Source organism: Pungitius pungitius, chromosome 15 (genome assembly GCF_949316345.1).
Source record: "Pungitius pungitius chromosome 15, fPunPun2.1, whole genome shotgun sequence".
NCBI classification, from domain to species: domain Eukaryota; kingdom Metazoa; phylum Chordata; class Actinopteri; order Perciformes; family Gasterosteidae; genus Pungitius; species Pungitius pungitius.
In genome coordinates, this window is record NC_084914.1 from 4288995 (window position 1) to 4305814 (window position 16820).

General features: G+C 44.6%; 1 protein-coding gene across 1 annotated transcript in view; it reads left to right on the top strand.

Annotated features, from left to right (window-relative positions):
• Positions 1 to 16820, top strand: part of b4galt2 (UDP-Gal:betaGlcNAc beta 1,4- galactosyltransferase, polypeptide 2) — an 80586-nt gene that overhangs the window by 62274 nt on the left and 1492 nt on the right. The window contains exons 6-7 of the mRNA XM_037458585.2: positions 2710 to 2832; positions 12310 to 12414. Of these exons, the coding sequence (XP_037314482.2) occupies positions 2710 to 2832; positions 12310 to 12414 (228 nt within the window). The remainder of the gene's footprint in view (positions 1 to 2709; positions 2833 to 12309; positions 12415 to 16820) is intronic.

Below are 16820 nucleotides of genomic sequence, written 5' to 3' on the forward strand. Positions count from 1 at the left end.
ACAGACTAATTTCCAACAATAAAGTCCATCTAATCTGACATAATGCAAATGTAAATAAAAGAGATAAAAGTCAATTGCTTATTGAGGATAAGAATGAAAGAATCTGCAACAATTTAATAAACGTTTAGGTAGTGCTGAAATAGTTAAAGTCTTTCAGTTTGAATGTCTGCTTTGACTCGCGAACCCAGAGACAAAATGGACGTCCACCTTTGTGCAAACAAGCGGTCAGCGGTCCGACGGAGGCCTTTTCCTGCGTCCCGCGTCCTCCCGGACGGCGCCCGAATGACGTCCCTCTGTTTTAGCCGCGCCTTCTTGCACAATGACACCCTGCCTCACGCTCTCAATTACCTAAAAGCATCTCAGGCATTGATTGATGCTCTTAACGTGGCCAGCGGATGCGACCTATCCAATCCACAGAGTGTTGCTCCACCAGCCTTTTCGGGGTGGGGGGGGGGGGGGGGGGGGATATCCTCGGGAGCCCGAGCGGTTCCCTGATATACTGCTCAATAAAGCTAATGCTACCTGGCAAAGAAATACGACAGCCGGGGGTAAGCTGGGTGGTTGCTAACATTTCCCATTAGGAATCAATCAGTAAAACTTTTGGGGCGATTTAAATACTTTTTTTTTTTTGCTCATTAGAAAATGAAGGACTGAGCCCGTTGTTTCTGATTGATTGCAGCTCGTTACGTGTGTAGAAAATCCTGCATACCAGCTTTCGTGCATTTAGGGATATTTGTAAATTTAAGAAACAAAAGTCGGCGAGCGAGAAACAAACTACAATCGAATTCCGTGTCTTGATCTAAGCTTCATGAAGGGTTGATTTGGAGTGTATTTTTATTTCAGCGTTTCAGAAAAACAACCTCAGCTGCTCTCCAATGCAAAAGCACTACGCGTTGTTGCATTGCCTCTTGAAAGTCAGGTCCCTTAAAGTGCTTCCCCCCCCCCCATTACCTTTTAGCACCTCGCGACACCTGACAGCTCTCCGAGCAGATCGGGTCACCTTGAAGTACATTTTCATAGAAAACATTCCACAAAATCACACGCTCTCAAAGGAGCGCATGCATCACATGACCTGAGATTACCATCACAGTGGACATATTCGTGTGGACGGTGCCGTGGTCGTCACTCGGTGCGATCAGAGTGGGCTTGAGCTCGCGTGCACAGAGAGCACATTGATGCCGGGTCACGACCTGCTTCATGACAGGTGCAATGTGAAATAATGTGAAACAAACAAATTGATGAAAGGCAAGCAGGCACCAAATCAAGGTGTAAAGCCGTGTGAAGCCCCCAGCTTCTTTATTATTAAATATGCACAGCAAATGTAGGAAAAATCTGATGTTTGTTTTTTCTTTCTTCATTATAACACTGTTTTTTTGTTTATTTATCGCGCTTCCAGTTAAACTAGTTTTCAGACTTGAAACCAGTGAGAAGAGCAAAATTATAATCCACCAATATTACATTACAATACATTAAAATTGTTTTGTGGAATAACCAAAACCTTTTAGAACAAAACATTCTGCACACATTAAAAAAAAATGTAAATGTGAAGAGACCTAAGGAATTATTGTACTGAAAAAAGAATTTACATCATAACATTATTGTCGGTAAACTTTTTCTTAATAGTGTTTGAGAATTAGCATCTGATGACAAGTGTCCCACGTCTCTGAGGAAATAATGAGAGTTTGATAAAAGAACTTAGAGTCACCAATGTTGAATTTTTTATTTGAGGGCTTTGTTCCTCCTCTTGCTTGTGAGAAAAGTTCTCAAGAAAAAAAGGCAGTTAATCAAACTTCTCAACTCTCTCTCTCTCTTTTTCTATCCTTTCAAGCACACAACACACACACACACACAGACACACACACACCTACACGCACACAAATGCTGCTTCCCCATATTGTTGCTCGGGGAATTTGTGTCAAGACATACGGTCTCATTACTTTCCTCTTGTCATCTTTCAACAGGGAGCTGTCATCCTTTTGACAACACATACTGTCCAGAATATGCACACATGTACAGACACACACACACACACACACACACACATTCAGACACAGCTGACACTGACAGCTAATGTCCGTCCCAATCCACTGGCCTTACACCTTTTGTGGAGAAAACAAAATGCCTTGCTGTCTTTTTTTTTTGTCCACTGCGTACACACACGCACACACACGCACACACACACACACACACATAAATATATATATATACATTGCTGGGACACATCTCTCTTCTCTTTATATTTATCTTCATTTGCTCATCTTTTCCACGTTGAATTGACACCACAATATCGATTTTGTCCAACTTTGTGATGCAACAATTTCAGGTCATGGAGCCCTGAGAAAATGCAGAAATCTCCCACTAACTTAAATAAATCAGGACCATCTTATCATACTGAAGCATGTTAATTGGATGTCATGGTGCTTTTCGAAAAAGCATCTTTGTATTAACAGATACTTAAAAAGACTATTCCAACAATACGAGTAAACAAACCAGAGATCCTTCCCAGTTGCATGTGTGTTAAATGTCATTTCCTCCATATTCACAGCAGCGTTACTGCGTTAAAAGTCCTTCTTCAGTGTTTTTAATCAATAAGGACAATGGAATATTTGTTTGCTTCCCTTATAACGTATTGCCCCCGTCTCACCTCAACCCCCCCCCCCCCCCCCCCCCCCCGGTGAATTTTCACCCCTCCTCTCTATGCTCCCGCAGGCTGCCATACGCAGGCTACTTCGGGGGAGTCTCGGGCCTCAGTAATAAACAGTTCCTGAAGATCAACGGCTTCCCCAACGAGTACTGGGGCTGGGGAGGCGAGGACGACGACATCTACAACAGGTCAGTTAGCCTGGAGCTGCTTCTCCGCCCCCCCTGATTTCTGCACCAATGAGTCTTTTTATTGGCTCGTTTACCCTTAAAGACCTGCTTTTGTCGTCTTCCGAGGGGACAGGGGATGCTTAAGGGGAAGGTTGAATGTCTTGGGTACATTCTGCGTAGAGGTGGCAAACGTCATGTGACAGCTGGGAACGCGAAGAATAAGAGTGTTTAGGGAACCCCCCCCCCCCCCCGACATGCCGAGGTATTTTTGAAGAGGCAAAAAAAAGGAACACGTTTACGTTGCACGCAATTAAGTACAAACTGAATGGCTCTATCGGGGGGGGGGGGGGGGGGGGGGGGGGGGGAAGACTCCTGGGTACCACAGAATCCATTTTCATGCACGGGATCCAGGGACCCTTTTTCACACTTTTAGAAGCCGTGCCAGTTTTCCCTCAGCCAAAACAAAAAAAAGAAGCCTAACTTGTGAGCCGGGGGCCGTGAGACGGGGGCCTCTACAGCGGCGCGCCGGGCCTCAGAGGATTTTATTTTGCAGCAATGCCAGCCCCCATTTTTCAGCTTGGCTCGTTGAGCTTGTAGCAGCTGCGACGGACAGAAACCGAGGAACCTGGGTTTCGTTTGGTCGTCTGTCTGATGCGACGTTTTCGCCGGACCTGGTGGTGAAATACGGTGGAACCGAATCTCCATTGAAGGTCTGCGTAGAGCGGATGGTTTATTGTAATTGTTCACTGAGGGAGACTGAAGGAAGACGCAAAGGTGCCTTAGAACTGCTTAAATGAACCACCTACTGGACTAAAACATTTGAGCTTTTGTGATGATCTTGAAAACTAGCCGGTTGTGAATCAGCCTAAAAATAAAAAATAAAAAATAAAAAAAAGAATGGGGCTCGAGCACGTTGATAACAAAGAATTCACACAAACACACACCGGTCCAAACTCACGCAGCAGGACGGTTCTTCACAGTTCTTCACAGACACAATGCAATCTCCATCTTTATTGTCCCCTTTTTCTTCACTATCTTGCTTTTTTTTGTACTTGTCTCTGCCTTTGTCCCCCCCCCCCCCCCCCCCACACCCACTGTCATTCTGGCACTGTGAAGCTTATCTTTGTCCTTTGTCACAGTAACATCATTTAAGCAAAACTGGAAACGAAGCGTCTGAGAAGCTGTGTTTTAGAGAATGGGCCTCAGTATTCAGCCGATTACGGTTGTTTGTCAGCGTCTGGAGAAGATGTTTTAAGAGATGTGTGATTCACTGAATGCTTGTTCAGACGAAAAAAGATAAGAGTTCAAACTTTTTTTTTTTTCGTCGGACGATAGCTGCAGTGAGTCATTTAGAGGCTGTGGATTTTCCTCGAGATCCTTTTCTGCATCTGCGAACTTAAGCGATTTCGACCGATATAAAAAAGTGGTTGTGAACGTAATACGAAAGAAAACCTAATTTATTCAGACATAGTTTTCTGCCATGCAAAACTTTCCAGGAGTCCCAGGTATTTTGACTGAGCTCTGATATTGTTTTGTTTTTTTCTTTCATTTTTTTTATTTGTTGGAGCAAACCTCAGCAAAAAAGAACAACTGTAAATATACAACATACAGTGCTTCAATAGATTTAAACAGCAGCACTGTCTTTATCTCAGAGACAACACATTGGTAGCAACGTGCAAATGAAGCTGCTTGTCAAGGTTTTTCCGTGCTTTCCTGAAAGGCTCGAACCCCCCACCCAGCGTTCGCCTTCGCTTTTAAGGGCTGACCGTTTTTTTTTTTTTTTAAGCCTTTCATGGAGCAATCAGAAGGGAAATGCCCTTGAAAACACACGTGGACAAGAAGAAAGAAGAAAGCAGTGTGTGTGGATGTAGCCCAGGCCATCGAAACAGGAATATTCTCCTATTCACATTTTTTCCTGTCAAATCATGTGATTGCTTTTGCATAGATTTTTTTTTTTTTGTGAAGCCTGTCAGTCAATCAATCCACTACTCTGGTTCCCACTGGAATATCTCAACAACTGTTTCATGGATTGACATTCATTCATGGTGCCCAGAGCTTCTTAGCCGGCCAACATTTTAAAATTTTAAATTTTTAATTGATTTAGTTGTCACAAAAGCGCTCCCTTTAAATGTTGTATTTACTAGAGATGTTCCACGGGACCTTAGGCTGAAGTCAGTCTCCGTTCTAACAGTCGAAGCTGCAGTGACGTTGCAGAACGAACATGCTCACCGGCCGTCTCTCAGGACCCAGGAGTGAATTAAAATAGAGGAGGGGGAGGGTACCAGGAGAGAGAGAGATGAAAGAACAGCGGGGAAATGTGAGAGTGCGTCGCCCGTGTCATCCGTGCTTTTGTTCTACCTTTGTTGAAAGGTAGCAGCGTTCACGTGTTTGATCAATCCAAACCGGGCAATGCCTCCATCAGCCTGGTGTCCATCAGCCTGGTGTCCATCAGCCTGGTGTCCATCAGCCTGGTGTCCATCAGCCCGGTGTCCATCAGCCCGGTGTCCATCAGCCTGGTGTCCATCAGCCTGGTGTCCAGTCAAAGTGTCTTTGTACGAAGCACTGAACCTCAATCTGCTTATTCGTTGAAAGCTACTCTTGGAAACAACTAAATGATAAAATTACTCTCTACTTCAGCATCACTCCCTCTCTCTCTTTTTCCCTTTTTTTCTGCACCTCTCACTCTTTCCATCTCCATCTCTCGCTTCCCTCCAGCAATTTCCTTTTTTTTTTTTTTATATGCCTGGTTTTGATGCAATAGACCATGGCGAGGCGACTGCCTGCAATGAGTCCTGCTAGCTTAATGCCCGCCCCCCCCCCGGGGGGGGGACTGTCTGTCCCCCGCTTCTCACTGTGTGTGTGTGGCCTGAGCCCTTGGCGGAAAGGACACATGCCACTTATGTCCCACCCCTCTCTGAAATGTTGGTGGATGTGAAGGAGTTAGAAGGAGCCGGGCGAGGGGGGGGTTTCGCTCTCAAGCTCCCTCTGAACATGCAGCAGTATGTCCCAAGGGTTTCCATGGCGAAGCCAACACACACACACACACACACACAACAACATCTGTCTCGCTTTCAATGCTCCCTGTCCTTCGTCGACCCGGAACCTCCCAGCAGGGGGCTTCCCACCGAGCTCGGGCCCTTATCGTGGTGCGAGAGTCAGGGTGTTTTTTGTTTTTTTTAGGCGTAACAATCACACGGCCAGGTTTGTGGAAGTCTGCACATGCAGCAAAACAGGATTTTTAAATCCGTTTTTGACTTCTTTTAATGTTTTTTGTTTTTCCGTTCACCTCATGTAAAAGTGATTTGAAGTGGATTCAAAAAAGGACAAAAATAGGCCTCATGGAGGGGGGCAAATCCAAGATACATAAAAAAAAGACTGGATTGATACCTAAAGAAGCAACAATATAAATACCTAATTAGATAATTCCTTTTTTTCATACATATATAATCAACAAAGAAATACCTGATTATTGATGCATTGAACGTACCTGTGCATTGGCCACATGTTATCATGAAAAATACTATTATGGGGATTGCTGCGATGTTTGACTGACAATGGAAGATGTTTTTTCTGCAGGCCCCTCCATTCACGGGTTGCCAATTTCAGTTTGCGGGTGTTCAAATGATCTTAAAAGTTGAAGTACCTGCTACTTTTTCCCCTTCTCACTGTCACAGCGTTGGAGGCCGTTATTGACCTTATTTTTATTAACAATAACGGCTGAAATGAAATGAATACAACCGCCAGAAGTGAAGTTGACACAGAGGAGAGCGCCTGCTTGGTATCAGAGTAGAATTGATGGAGGAAGAGGCAGGAGGTCGGAGGTCGTCGGCAGCAGAACAGAAGCAGCGTGAAAGGTGTTGTTAATTTAACGCTGTTGATCATTCGATTTTTTTTTTAAACATCACATTTGATGCCAGTTTGTGTCTTAAGTTAAATTCAGCGTCCGAACCACAGTAGACCTTTTTCACTTTGAGAAAAACATGATGACGTTTCTTTTCAGGTGAAAATCCCAAATGTGAGTTAATGTTGGCTTGTTTTACTTGACAAAGTTAGGATTGATCAATGGATTTATTGTTTAAAGTTAAAGCCACTGGCAGACTAATCCCCCCAGGAGCAGAACCGCTCTGTCAGCTGGCCAGCTTGTTATCTTCAGAGTCTGTTACCTAGGATGTCCCCCGCCTGTCCTCCGTCCGGGGGGGGGGTGGTCTCCTAGCAACGAGGAAGTCAGGCCCAGGGACCATTAGACCCAGTGTGGCTTGTCTTCTGTAACCAGTGTGGTATGAAAACTTTGGATTCACAGAAAGCAGTTAGCTAACAAGTCAGCGGCTAAATGAGTAAAATCCACACTTATTATCAGAGTGAAAACAAAACAAAAAAAAGCAGAAGAGTGGCATATTTGGATCGGGGTCATTTTCTGGGACCCGGCGTTGCATGAAGTTTGCAAGCAAGCGAGTCGCCAGCTGCGTGCTGGTTACCTCGCTCGTTCCACCAGTTCCACCCCTTTAACTCTCCAGCGATTTCAGCGTATCAGCATCTTTTCTCCCCATCTCGGTAACAATTCAGCTCTTATGCAGGTCTGACAAATGAGGAGGTTAGCAGGAGGTTAACATATTTCTCCTCCTCTCTACCTGGCAGGTTTATCATAACAAATGTATGCAACATTGATATTGGCACCCGACAACACTACGGGGTTACATTATTAATGCGTAACTTTAGCCCACTGCTCTGAAGTGATTTGTGTTTCGCCTCCAGCCTTTTCGTTTGCTTGGCCTCCAGCTTAACGCCCTGATGTAATTACGTGCACTGTATAGGAATAATGAAACAAATCTATTCTAACCAATTGTTGGCCATCCGGTGGTCCAAAACATGCACAACTTTATTTTACTGCTACTACTTTTCGTCACTGTGTTTAATTGAGGGCACAATAATGAAGCCTCGTCTGCGGGCAGTCGAGGGAAGGGATCGTAAAAAGTGGAATGTGCTCAGGAGGGAAATGAGAAGCAGGTAATGCAGTGCAGGCGGGGGGCGGGGGGGGGGGGCGGGGGCGGGGGCGGGGGGGGGTGACAAAGGGAGAGGTGCACAGAAAGGAAGCACTGAGCTGACGGCACGCTGGGGAACAGCAGGCAGAGTCCACAGATGTCCACTGTCACTCACATTTTATGGCTGTCAGTAAGTGGTGTTTAACTTGCACAGATTAATTGAAAAGTAAATGTGTTGGTCGTATCCCACCTCCGGCGACGTATGGGGATTTCTTTTGGAAGGGTCCTTCGGAATATAAATCTATAAAGAACATTTCTAGAGCACAACAAGAAAAGAGCTACACGTCAAAATAAAATAAAAAAATCACAAAAAAAAGTAAACTGATGGGTTTTTGAGCTCCCAGCTTGTCAAATCAAAAAGCTCATGTTTAACAGGATCCAAATGTTGAAACACAAGTTAAAGCAGTTGTTTGAAGAATCCTCATTAACTGGTATTTTAATTTATTGAATTTTATTAGTATTTCCGTCTTCCTTTACTTTATATATATATATATATATATATATATATATATATATATATATATATATACACTGTATATATATATATATATATATATATTTTAGAAATAGTTATATTTCAATAATTCAAAATGGGTCATCAAGATCCTAAACAGCCCTTTTATCAAAGCGTGCAATCTGCAACTTCAACGTCAAAAGGCAATTTGTGCAGCATCCAGATGTGTCCCCACTGACAAAAAAAAGTTCAGGCGCACCTCATTTCCCATTACTTTCTCTCTGCCGTGCATCTTCCTGCCCTCCTCCACCACCACCACCACCACCACCACCACCCACTCCTCCTCATCTAATTTCTTCAGGCGAGGAGAGCTGAGGCAGGACATCAGACTTAGCTCCCAATTCTCCTCCACACCATTGCTCTAATGCAATTAACTCCACTGGTGGGAATAGAAGAGGAGAGCTGGAGAAATCCCTGATTAATCCAATCAAATAGGTCCGTGGTGTGTGTGTGTGTGTGTGTGTGTGTGTGTGTGTGTGGCGGGATGTGTGTGTGTGTGTGTGTGTGCCTGTTCCGCCTCAGGCTGCTATTTGAAATTTTTTCATGGCAGATCATATTAGGGGGCATAAATTTGAAGTGCAGGACAGTCTTTTCAAACGAACAAGGTGCCGTTATTTGGTCAAGTCGACCGTTTAATGGCTTCTCTCTGTGTAACTGTGTAACTGCTTTATTGAGCCCTTTATCCTACCGATGACCGGGGTAATGTCTCGATCAAAGTAAAACAGTCTTTTGTTACATTTTACGGCTTCGGGAAAGTCATGACGAATGCAGTGAGCGTCCTGCGAGTGTTTCACAATAAAAAGCCCCTCCGTTCAGCAGCAGTTTGCCATGTCGTGGTTTGCATGAATCATCTCGCTCGGTGATATTGGGTCAGAGTTAAAGTCCGAGCGAGGCTGGCGCCAACGGGATAACGTGAAAGGGAAAATGTTGGGATAAAAGCAGCAAGTTTGGCAGATGTATTGATGGATGTTTTTGGCCCATAATAAACCATTTGTATTTGTTTCTGTTTGGTTGAACTCTCCCAGCCCCCCCCCCCCCCCCCCCCCCCGTTTATGGGTCCTCAAATGTCAACAAATGCTTAAAGTTCCCCTACAGTGGAGTAGTTTCACGGTAGCCGCCCACCTGCGGTGTTGGGGGGTGGAGGTGGCTGTCGAATGTGTTCGTCTGCGGATTCGCATTCATCGGCCGAAGCTTTTTCATCCTGCAGCCCCACCGTGTCCTCGGCGTCCCTCTCCCTTACGTAACGTTCCCACTGCGCTGTCACGCCGCGCTTATACTGCCTGTCAGAGTCGTACAAAATAATGAGTGTTGGGAGCGTGTGTGTGTGTGTGTGTGTTTGCTGGTGCTGCAGCTGAAGACCCGACCCTCTGCCGTCTGGAGGGATGAAGAGAAGCGATTTGATGGGGCGCAACGCACCCATATGCGTACACAACAAGACACACAACTCTGCAAGGGCACGGCTGAGGTGGCTGCTTCTTCTACACAGTGTCCCTCTGTAACGAAACGACCTCTATTAGACAAAGACAACCCTTAGCCCCACATATCAAACAATATGTGGAGATTTGTGAGTGTGTTCGTATGCATGTTTTGCCTCTTCTCTGTTTCCTTTTTGTGAACAGCGTTTTAATCATCTTGCGAAGTCTCGTGTTGACGGATGATACCAAGTGTTTCAACGGGGGCCATTAGAGAGGTGCATCGATGCAGCGAGAGATGCAGAGTTTAAAGAAGCGCTGATGATATTTCACACCAGCGGACACACTCTGATCAACTTACGTTTGAGGAGCCCCTCCATCCGTTTCCTCTGAGGATTATCTACTGGATGCCAATGTTTGATAACTCCACGGATGCCTGAGATGTTTCTGCCTTGTTGACTATTGCTTGGGAAGCGTAGATGATAGCGGCCCGTGATCAGTTCAGCTCGGCCAGCAACAAAACAACTGAAACCAACAAAATCCTTCTGCGCCAAATATATATTTTACTGATCTGCGTCTATATAAAAACTCCTTAAAGAATCCGGGAGAGAGATTCCCATTTCTTGTTGTGTTAGCTGCCACAGTGGGGCCGAACACACTGTGCGGAGCCATCGGGCACAAAGGGGGGTCATATTAAAGATGCAGAACGGTGCATAATGTATTACTAAAGCTCACAGAAAAAAAAGAAGGAGAAGGCCGGCTCGCTCACTCTCATGTCTTTTGTTTCATAATCAAATTTCTAAATGATGCAGACGCTGGCGTGTGCACACGGAAAACCACACACGCATGTGTCAAGTCAGCAAAGTCACCGAGTAACGTTGGAGAGCGACAGAGAGGGAAGGGTGGATGTGTGTTATTCGGTTTTCTCAATAATTGGTTCATGGGCGGGTCGTTTTTTGAGGAGTTTCGGTGTTTTGTCTCCAACGGGCCGACGTGCTTTGTGCCGGGCAGAGGCCACATTCTCATTTACATTTCACCCGGCTTCTAAAGGAGACCCGGGTTGGAGTGATGTGAAAGCGAAAGGGAGGATAGAGAGGAGGAAGGGGAAAGGACACACAGAGCCACAAAGGGAGAGCGACAAGAGGAGACGCTGCGAGCTGAGAAGGACCGAGGGGATGTGGAGAGTGATAAATACTGAAATGCGATAAATTCGTCTGCCGTCACTTCAAAAGATGACTGATTAGAGAAAAACAGGTATTTGCGGTTAGCTTAGCCTAGCATGCGGCCTCCGTCCAAACCTTAAAAGCCTCTCCACCAACGCATGGATTCAGGAGGGGCTTAGCTTAGCTTAGCTTAGCTTAGCTTTGTGTTTACTTTTTAATGCAAACACTGTTTATCTGTCTGCCGAGTAGTCGACTTCTTCTGCGTCGTCTTCATAATTTCTCCATGAAAAGATTCGCCCTAGCGTAACCCCTTTTGAATATTTTCCTCGTTGTGGCTTTAGAAAGCTCGCTCTGAATCTCTGACATCACATCAGCACCGGCTTTTAACCTCGGTATCTGCCCTCATCGACCCACAGCTGGAAGGAAGAGAGAGACCGAGGGGGGGGGGGGGCGTAAAGAGAAGGAGGTAAAACCAGGGGAATAAGGAACAGAAAGGGAGGGAAGAGCTGAATATGTGGGAAGGGAGGAGGAGGAGGAGGTGGAGGTGGAGAGGAGGCGTGGAGAGGACGTGAGGCCTTTGGAGAACAGAGGAGGCATTAGACGTTGCAGGTGTGGAGCAGTAATATCAGGCGTGGATGCTTTTTCGACAGAAGAAGAAGAATGCGTTGCCCACAGATGGGATTCCTTCGTGTCGTCGCAGGTACAAACAGCCCTTGTGTTTAACTTTTTTGTGAAAGAGATCGTTTTTTTTTTTTGTTCCGCTGTAGCATTGGACACAAATCTCACTGTGCAGATTTGCCCCTCGTATTGTATTTTAATAGCAAATGAGTTGGTTTAGACCGAGGCACGCTGCAAACCCCTGGTCTTACTGCCAGGTCCACAGCTCCTGGACTTCAATCATTTGTTTCTCTCGGTCTTATAAAAGGCTCTGATTCGATTTTTTTTTTTTTTTTTTTCTTTGTAGCTTTTTTTAGTAAAAGCCCAGGAGGAGGGTGTCTGTTTGTATGTTTTTGTGCGCCTCGCTATTTGCAGTGTGCAGCTGTGGAAGTGAAAAAAAGCATGTTTTGGCGTTGAGGGATGGGTTTTATAGGGTATACCAACACAAATTTAACTTTAAAGTCTTTTTTTCTGGGTCCAGATTTTTGTCATTCTTTTTTTAAATTAAAATAATAGAGAACATTCAACAATGAAAGTATGCACATTTCTTGTAGCCCTATTAGCTTGGGCTAATGTTAATGAAAATAACGATTATTTTCAGGCAAAATGAATTTCTTATTGAAACTCCTCTTGCTTCTCAGTGTGTTACCGTTTTTTCCTCAATGTGTTTCTGTGTGTGTGTGTGTGTGTGTGTGTCTCCGTGTGCGTTGCAGGATCACTCTGAATGGGATGAAGGTGTCGAGGCCGGACGTTCGCATCGGTCGCTACAGAATGATCAAACACGAGAGAGACAAACACAACGAGCCCAACCCGCAGAGGTACTGCATCACTGTCCGGACGCCTTCTCCTGCTCTCCATAGCGCTGACGTTGTCTCGAAGCTTCACAGTACCACAGGTTTTCTTTCCCTAGGAGAGAATTCTGAAAAGAAAATAAGATGAGAGAACAAGTCGCTGTCAATAATAAGGAAAATAATAACAGTAATTTGTCATTGAATTACATTTGGAACAGATATATATATATATATATATATATATTGAACAATACCTTTTTTCAGGTATTTCTTGTTTCAAATGAAGATTTTGCACATTCCCACCTGAGAAAGAAGTGAAATAATAACAGATTTTTTTTTTTTTATTGATTTATTAGAGATCCATTTGGCTAATCACATAAAAGACTAATATCACTTTTGCTGCAACTGCTTTTTATAAAACAAGGACGAAGAGAAGTGGGAGAAGTGACAAAATAAATCTCACTGGTTGTAGGTCAGGTTTGAGGAGTTGTCCGGCACAGATATTAAATATTTCACTCATAACAGTAAGAACAAACGGTAGACCACCGCTTTTGGTATTTCATGTCACCAACAAATAGGAAGGTTTTAAAAAAATGCCAAGGACTAAATATTTCCAATAAACCAAAAAGTGCTTTTCAGAACTACAGCTCAGGGCTTAAAACGTTGCTCTGCTGCTTAGACCCATAAAAACTACTTTTCAGACGAAACGGGTAAAAATGCTTCCTCTATAAATGCGTTATTTCATGACTCGATGAATGATACGCAGTATGCGGAGACGAGCCCTTCTAGACACATTAATCACCAAGAGTATAGCACCTCGCATTAAAGCTGCTTAAATGTGGATTATCACTGTTTATTCTCCTCTAAGAGGCCCGCGTTCTCATGGCTGGATCCAGCAGGACCAAACGATGCTTCTCAACACCAGAAACCACAGCCGCTGCAGGCCGAGCGCAGTGATGTGATCTCTGTGCCCTGCTTCCACTGTCACCGCCGTGTGACAGTGGGGGTCTAGTTCCGCCCGTCGCTCTAACGCCGTAACGCAAGAGTGGAAAAGTGGAAAAAGTCATGTGCAAAGGCAGCCAAAACAACATGTGGCAGGTTTGATTTGAGTTGGGCATAAGGCCACTGAACGTACAGGTGAAATTAGAATATCGTGCAAAAGCTCATTAAAGCGTTCAGTAATTCAACTTAAAGGGTGAAACTAATATATTAGTATATATATATGTATATTATATAGCCCTAATCATCAAAATTATATCAAATAAAGGCTTGAAATATCTCACTTTGCATGTAATGAGTCTTCATAATATATTAGTTTCACCTTTTAAGTTGAATTACTGAAAGTAATGAGCTTTTGCACGATTGTTCGACAAATTTTTCGAGTTTCACTTGTATGTGGTTTGAGTCTCATGGTAGATGGTATATATTATAGGGGGATTTCTGAAACACAACAATTTAGGTCTAAATTCACGTCAAAAAATCATGTTGTTATCCAATCAAACACTTTTTTTTTTTTTTTGCATAATTGTATCTTACTCTCATTGTCATCCGTCTGTGCGTTCTTCAGGAGGCGCATAAAACATAAATAAACGAGTACCCGGCCCGTAGTACCGGTGTAGGCGGTAAGAAAAACAAGCTTAAAGAAGAAAACACCAAACAACCATCTGCTGAACATATTCAAAGACCTTTAGGTGATCCAACACCTTCAGTTTGCAGTAGCTTTAATAAAAAAGCTCCTTCGTCCTGCATATTTGTTGATTTATTCACCCCAATTTGTGCACATGTGTGGGAAGAAGCCAAATCATCCCCCCCCCCCCCCCCCCCCCCAACCAGCTCCTGCTGAAACCCCCGATAAGCCAAACACCCCGATGCGAGAACTGTAAAAAGTAACAATCCACGCTCCTAAATGGCAGCGATAGCTTCAAAGTGGCAATGGCTGGAGTAACAAGGCCCGTGTAATATGTCATCCGTCATTTTTTACGTGTGTGTGTGTGTGTGTGTGTGTGTGTGTGTGTGTGTGTGTGTGTGTGTGTGTGTGTGTGTGTGTGTGTGTGTGTGTGTGTGTGTGTGTGTGTGTGTGTGTGTGTGTGTCAGAGAAAGAGTAAGATCTAACAACCCCTCAGTAATTGCTTGCTGTAATGACACCAGTGGAGATGGGCGAAGGCTAGGTCAGACGAGTCAAGGAGGCGTCATAAAAATCAATAAATCCCCCCCCTCCCCCCTCCCCCCATCTAGACTGAAATACTGTGCGTGCTTGTGTGTGTGCTGGGTACTCACTTCCTGTTTACCTTCTGGTCGGTGGATCAGACCCCTTTAATAAGAGGTGACGGGGACGCTATTTATTCAAAGCCGATCCATTATTCATAACTGTTGGCGAGGGGAAAATCGCGGCCTATTAGTCGGATCAAATTTCTTTTTTTTTTTCTTTTTTTTTACAGCCCTTCTGGCCACTCATTATAGCGTCTCGGAAATATAGGCTTTAAGGCCTTTTTTAAGAATAAGTGGTCATCAGACTGAGGTAAAGCATGGTGGCTCAGAATAATCAAAAGGTTGTAAAAAGGGGGGGAATCGGACATCTCACGGCGGTAGTGTCCCTGGACGAGAGAAGGGTTTTTTTCCAACAACGTTGTCTTCAGATCAGCATTTTAAATAATGACAGAGCTGGGGAGGTGGTAAAAATCTGTATTTAGAAAAAGAAAACTCACAAATTTGCAGGACGCTCCATCACGCACACGTCCATTCTGCTCCACTTAAGTTGTTGTGTTGTGTTCCCGCGTGCTAGCACAGCATCGAGGGCCATTAAGGGCCATTAGCTGTTCCCAGACTTTGTATTCAAGCTGATTTTGACGGGTTGAATTTCCAATTATAACATTTTTTTTTTTTTTACTTTTAACCACTTTCTATTCCTTGAGAAACCTTCCCATGGATCACAGTGTTCAAATGTTATTCCTTTCATCGGCACGTCTTTCAATGCGATCCCGGAGGTCAACGGTCAAAATCACTGTGAACTCACCAAACACGTTTCTCATTTGCTCAAGAAAGAACTCCTCGCGAGGAGGTGCTAACGCTTGGGACTGACATGGCGATAATAAGACTTGAGGCTTAAAAAAAAAAACGAATCGTGAGGTTACATAGAAATCACAACAACCCAGCAGCTACGAGTTGACAACATGGTTGCAGGCGGCTGTGCGCACCGAGGCCCCCGTTTTCGTTTCCGCTCTCGGCCTCCAGCTTGTGTTTGTGTTTGGATTCAGATTAACGATTTGGGCCTTTTGGAAGAGTTTATCTGGAGTCCCCTGCATAATGTCCAGCTCTCACCGAGGGAGGCGCTGCCTCGACTGTTTGATGAATGCTCGCTATCTCCTTTGCATGCACACACACACACACACGCGCGCGCGCACACGTATGTACATACACACACATTACGCATTCACTCAAATGTGCGCGCCCCCCCCCCCCGGGAGTCTATTCTCTCGGCCCTTTCAGAGATGCTGGTTGGGCATAGCAATGAGATACTGGGCCAGCGGAGGTAAGAAAGAGGCACATTCATCACCAGCCGCAAGTATCTCTTTGTACACACACACGTGCACGCTTACCAACACACACACACACACACACACACACGTTGTGTATAGAGAATGGCGCTTCATGCATTGCAAATGAATCGGCCGCTCGGTAAACATTTTCAATATTCCGCTGGTACGTTATCATCCTCGGACTGTGTGGGGTTTGCGTTTTGCAGCCGTCTGCTGTAAAACATTATTTACCACCACAAGGCGACTGCTCTGTGTGAGATATTCACGCCGTTTTTTTTATAGCAGCAAAAGTTAAGTAAAAAAACTAAAGTGCAGTTATCTCTGCCTGGGTCATTTTTCTTTGCATGGCAGTGTCTCGGCCCACGATGTCGTTTTGGCCAAAACTCACCGCGGGATGTTGAACCTGAGGAGATGAATCTAGTTGCTTTAGAAAAATCTACTTAGAGTATCATGTCTGCTGGTTTCCCCCCCCCCCTCCTTGACGATCAGATCAACTCCAAAATGTCGAGCGATTTAACAGGGTTGAACTCAAAAATACGTGACACCAGAAGAAGAAAAAAAAGTTGGCATGAGCTACTGTCGAGATCCTAAAAGCAGAGATGTTTTCCTGTGAGACCCTCGGTGGAATTCAAGCGCTTTACTTTTAGCCCAGTTAGGACTCTGGGAATCAGGCTAATTAATATCAATATGTAACGAGAAATGTCTCCGTCTCGCCCTCCGTGATGAGAGGAGGACCAGCGGGCTTGAAAACGTGCATTTTCTGTCCTCTCCGTGCATGCAGGGGTTAATTCACTGCTCTTAATCCCTGCCGTTGGATAGATCCATCCAAAGATTCCTCTCCTCTCGTTCCCTTTTATTTTTAAACATCATCTTGTCACTCGCTTTCTCATTCTGCTC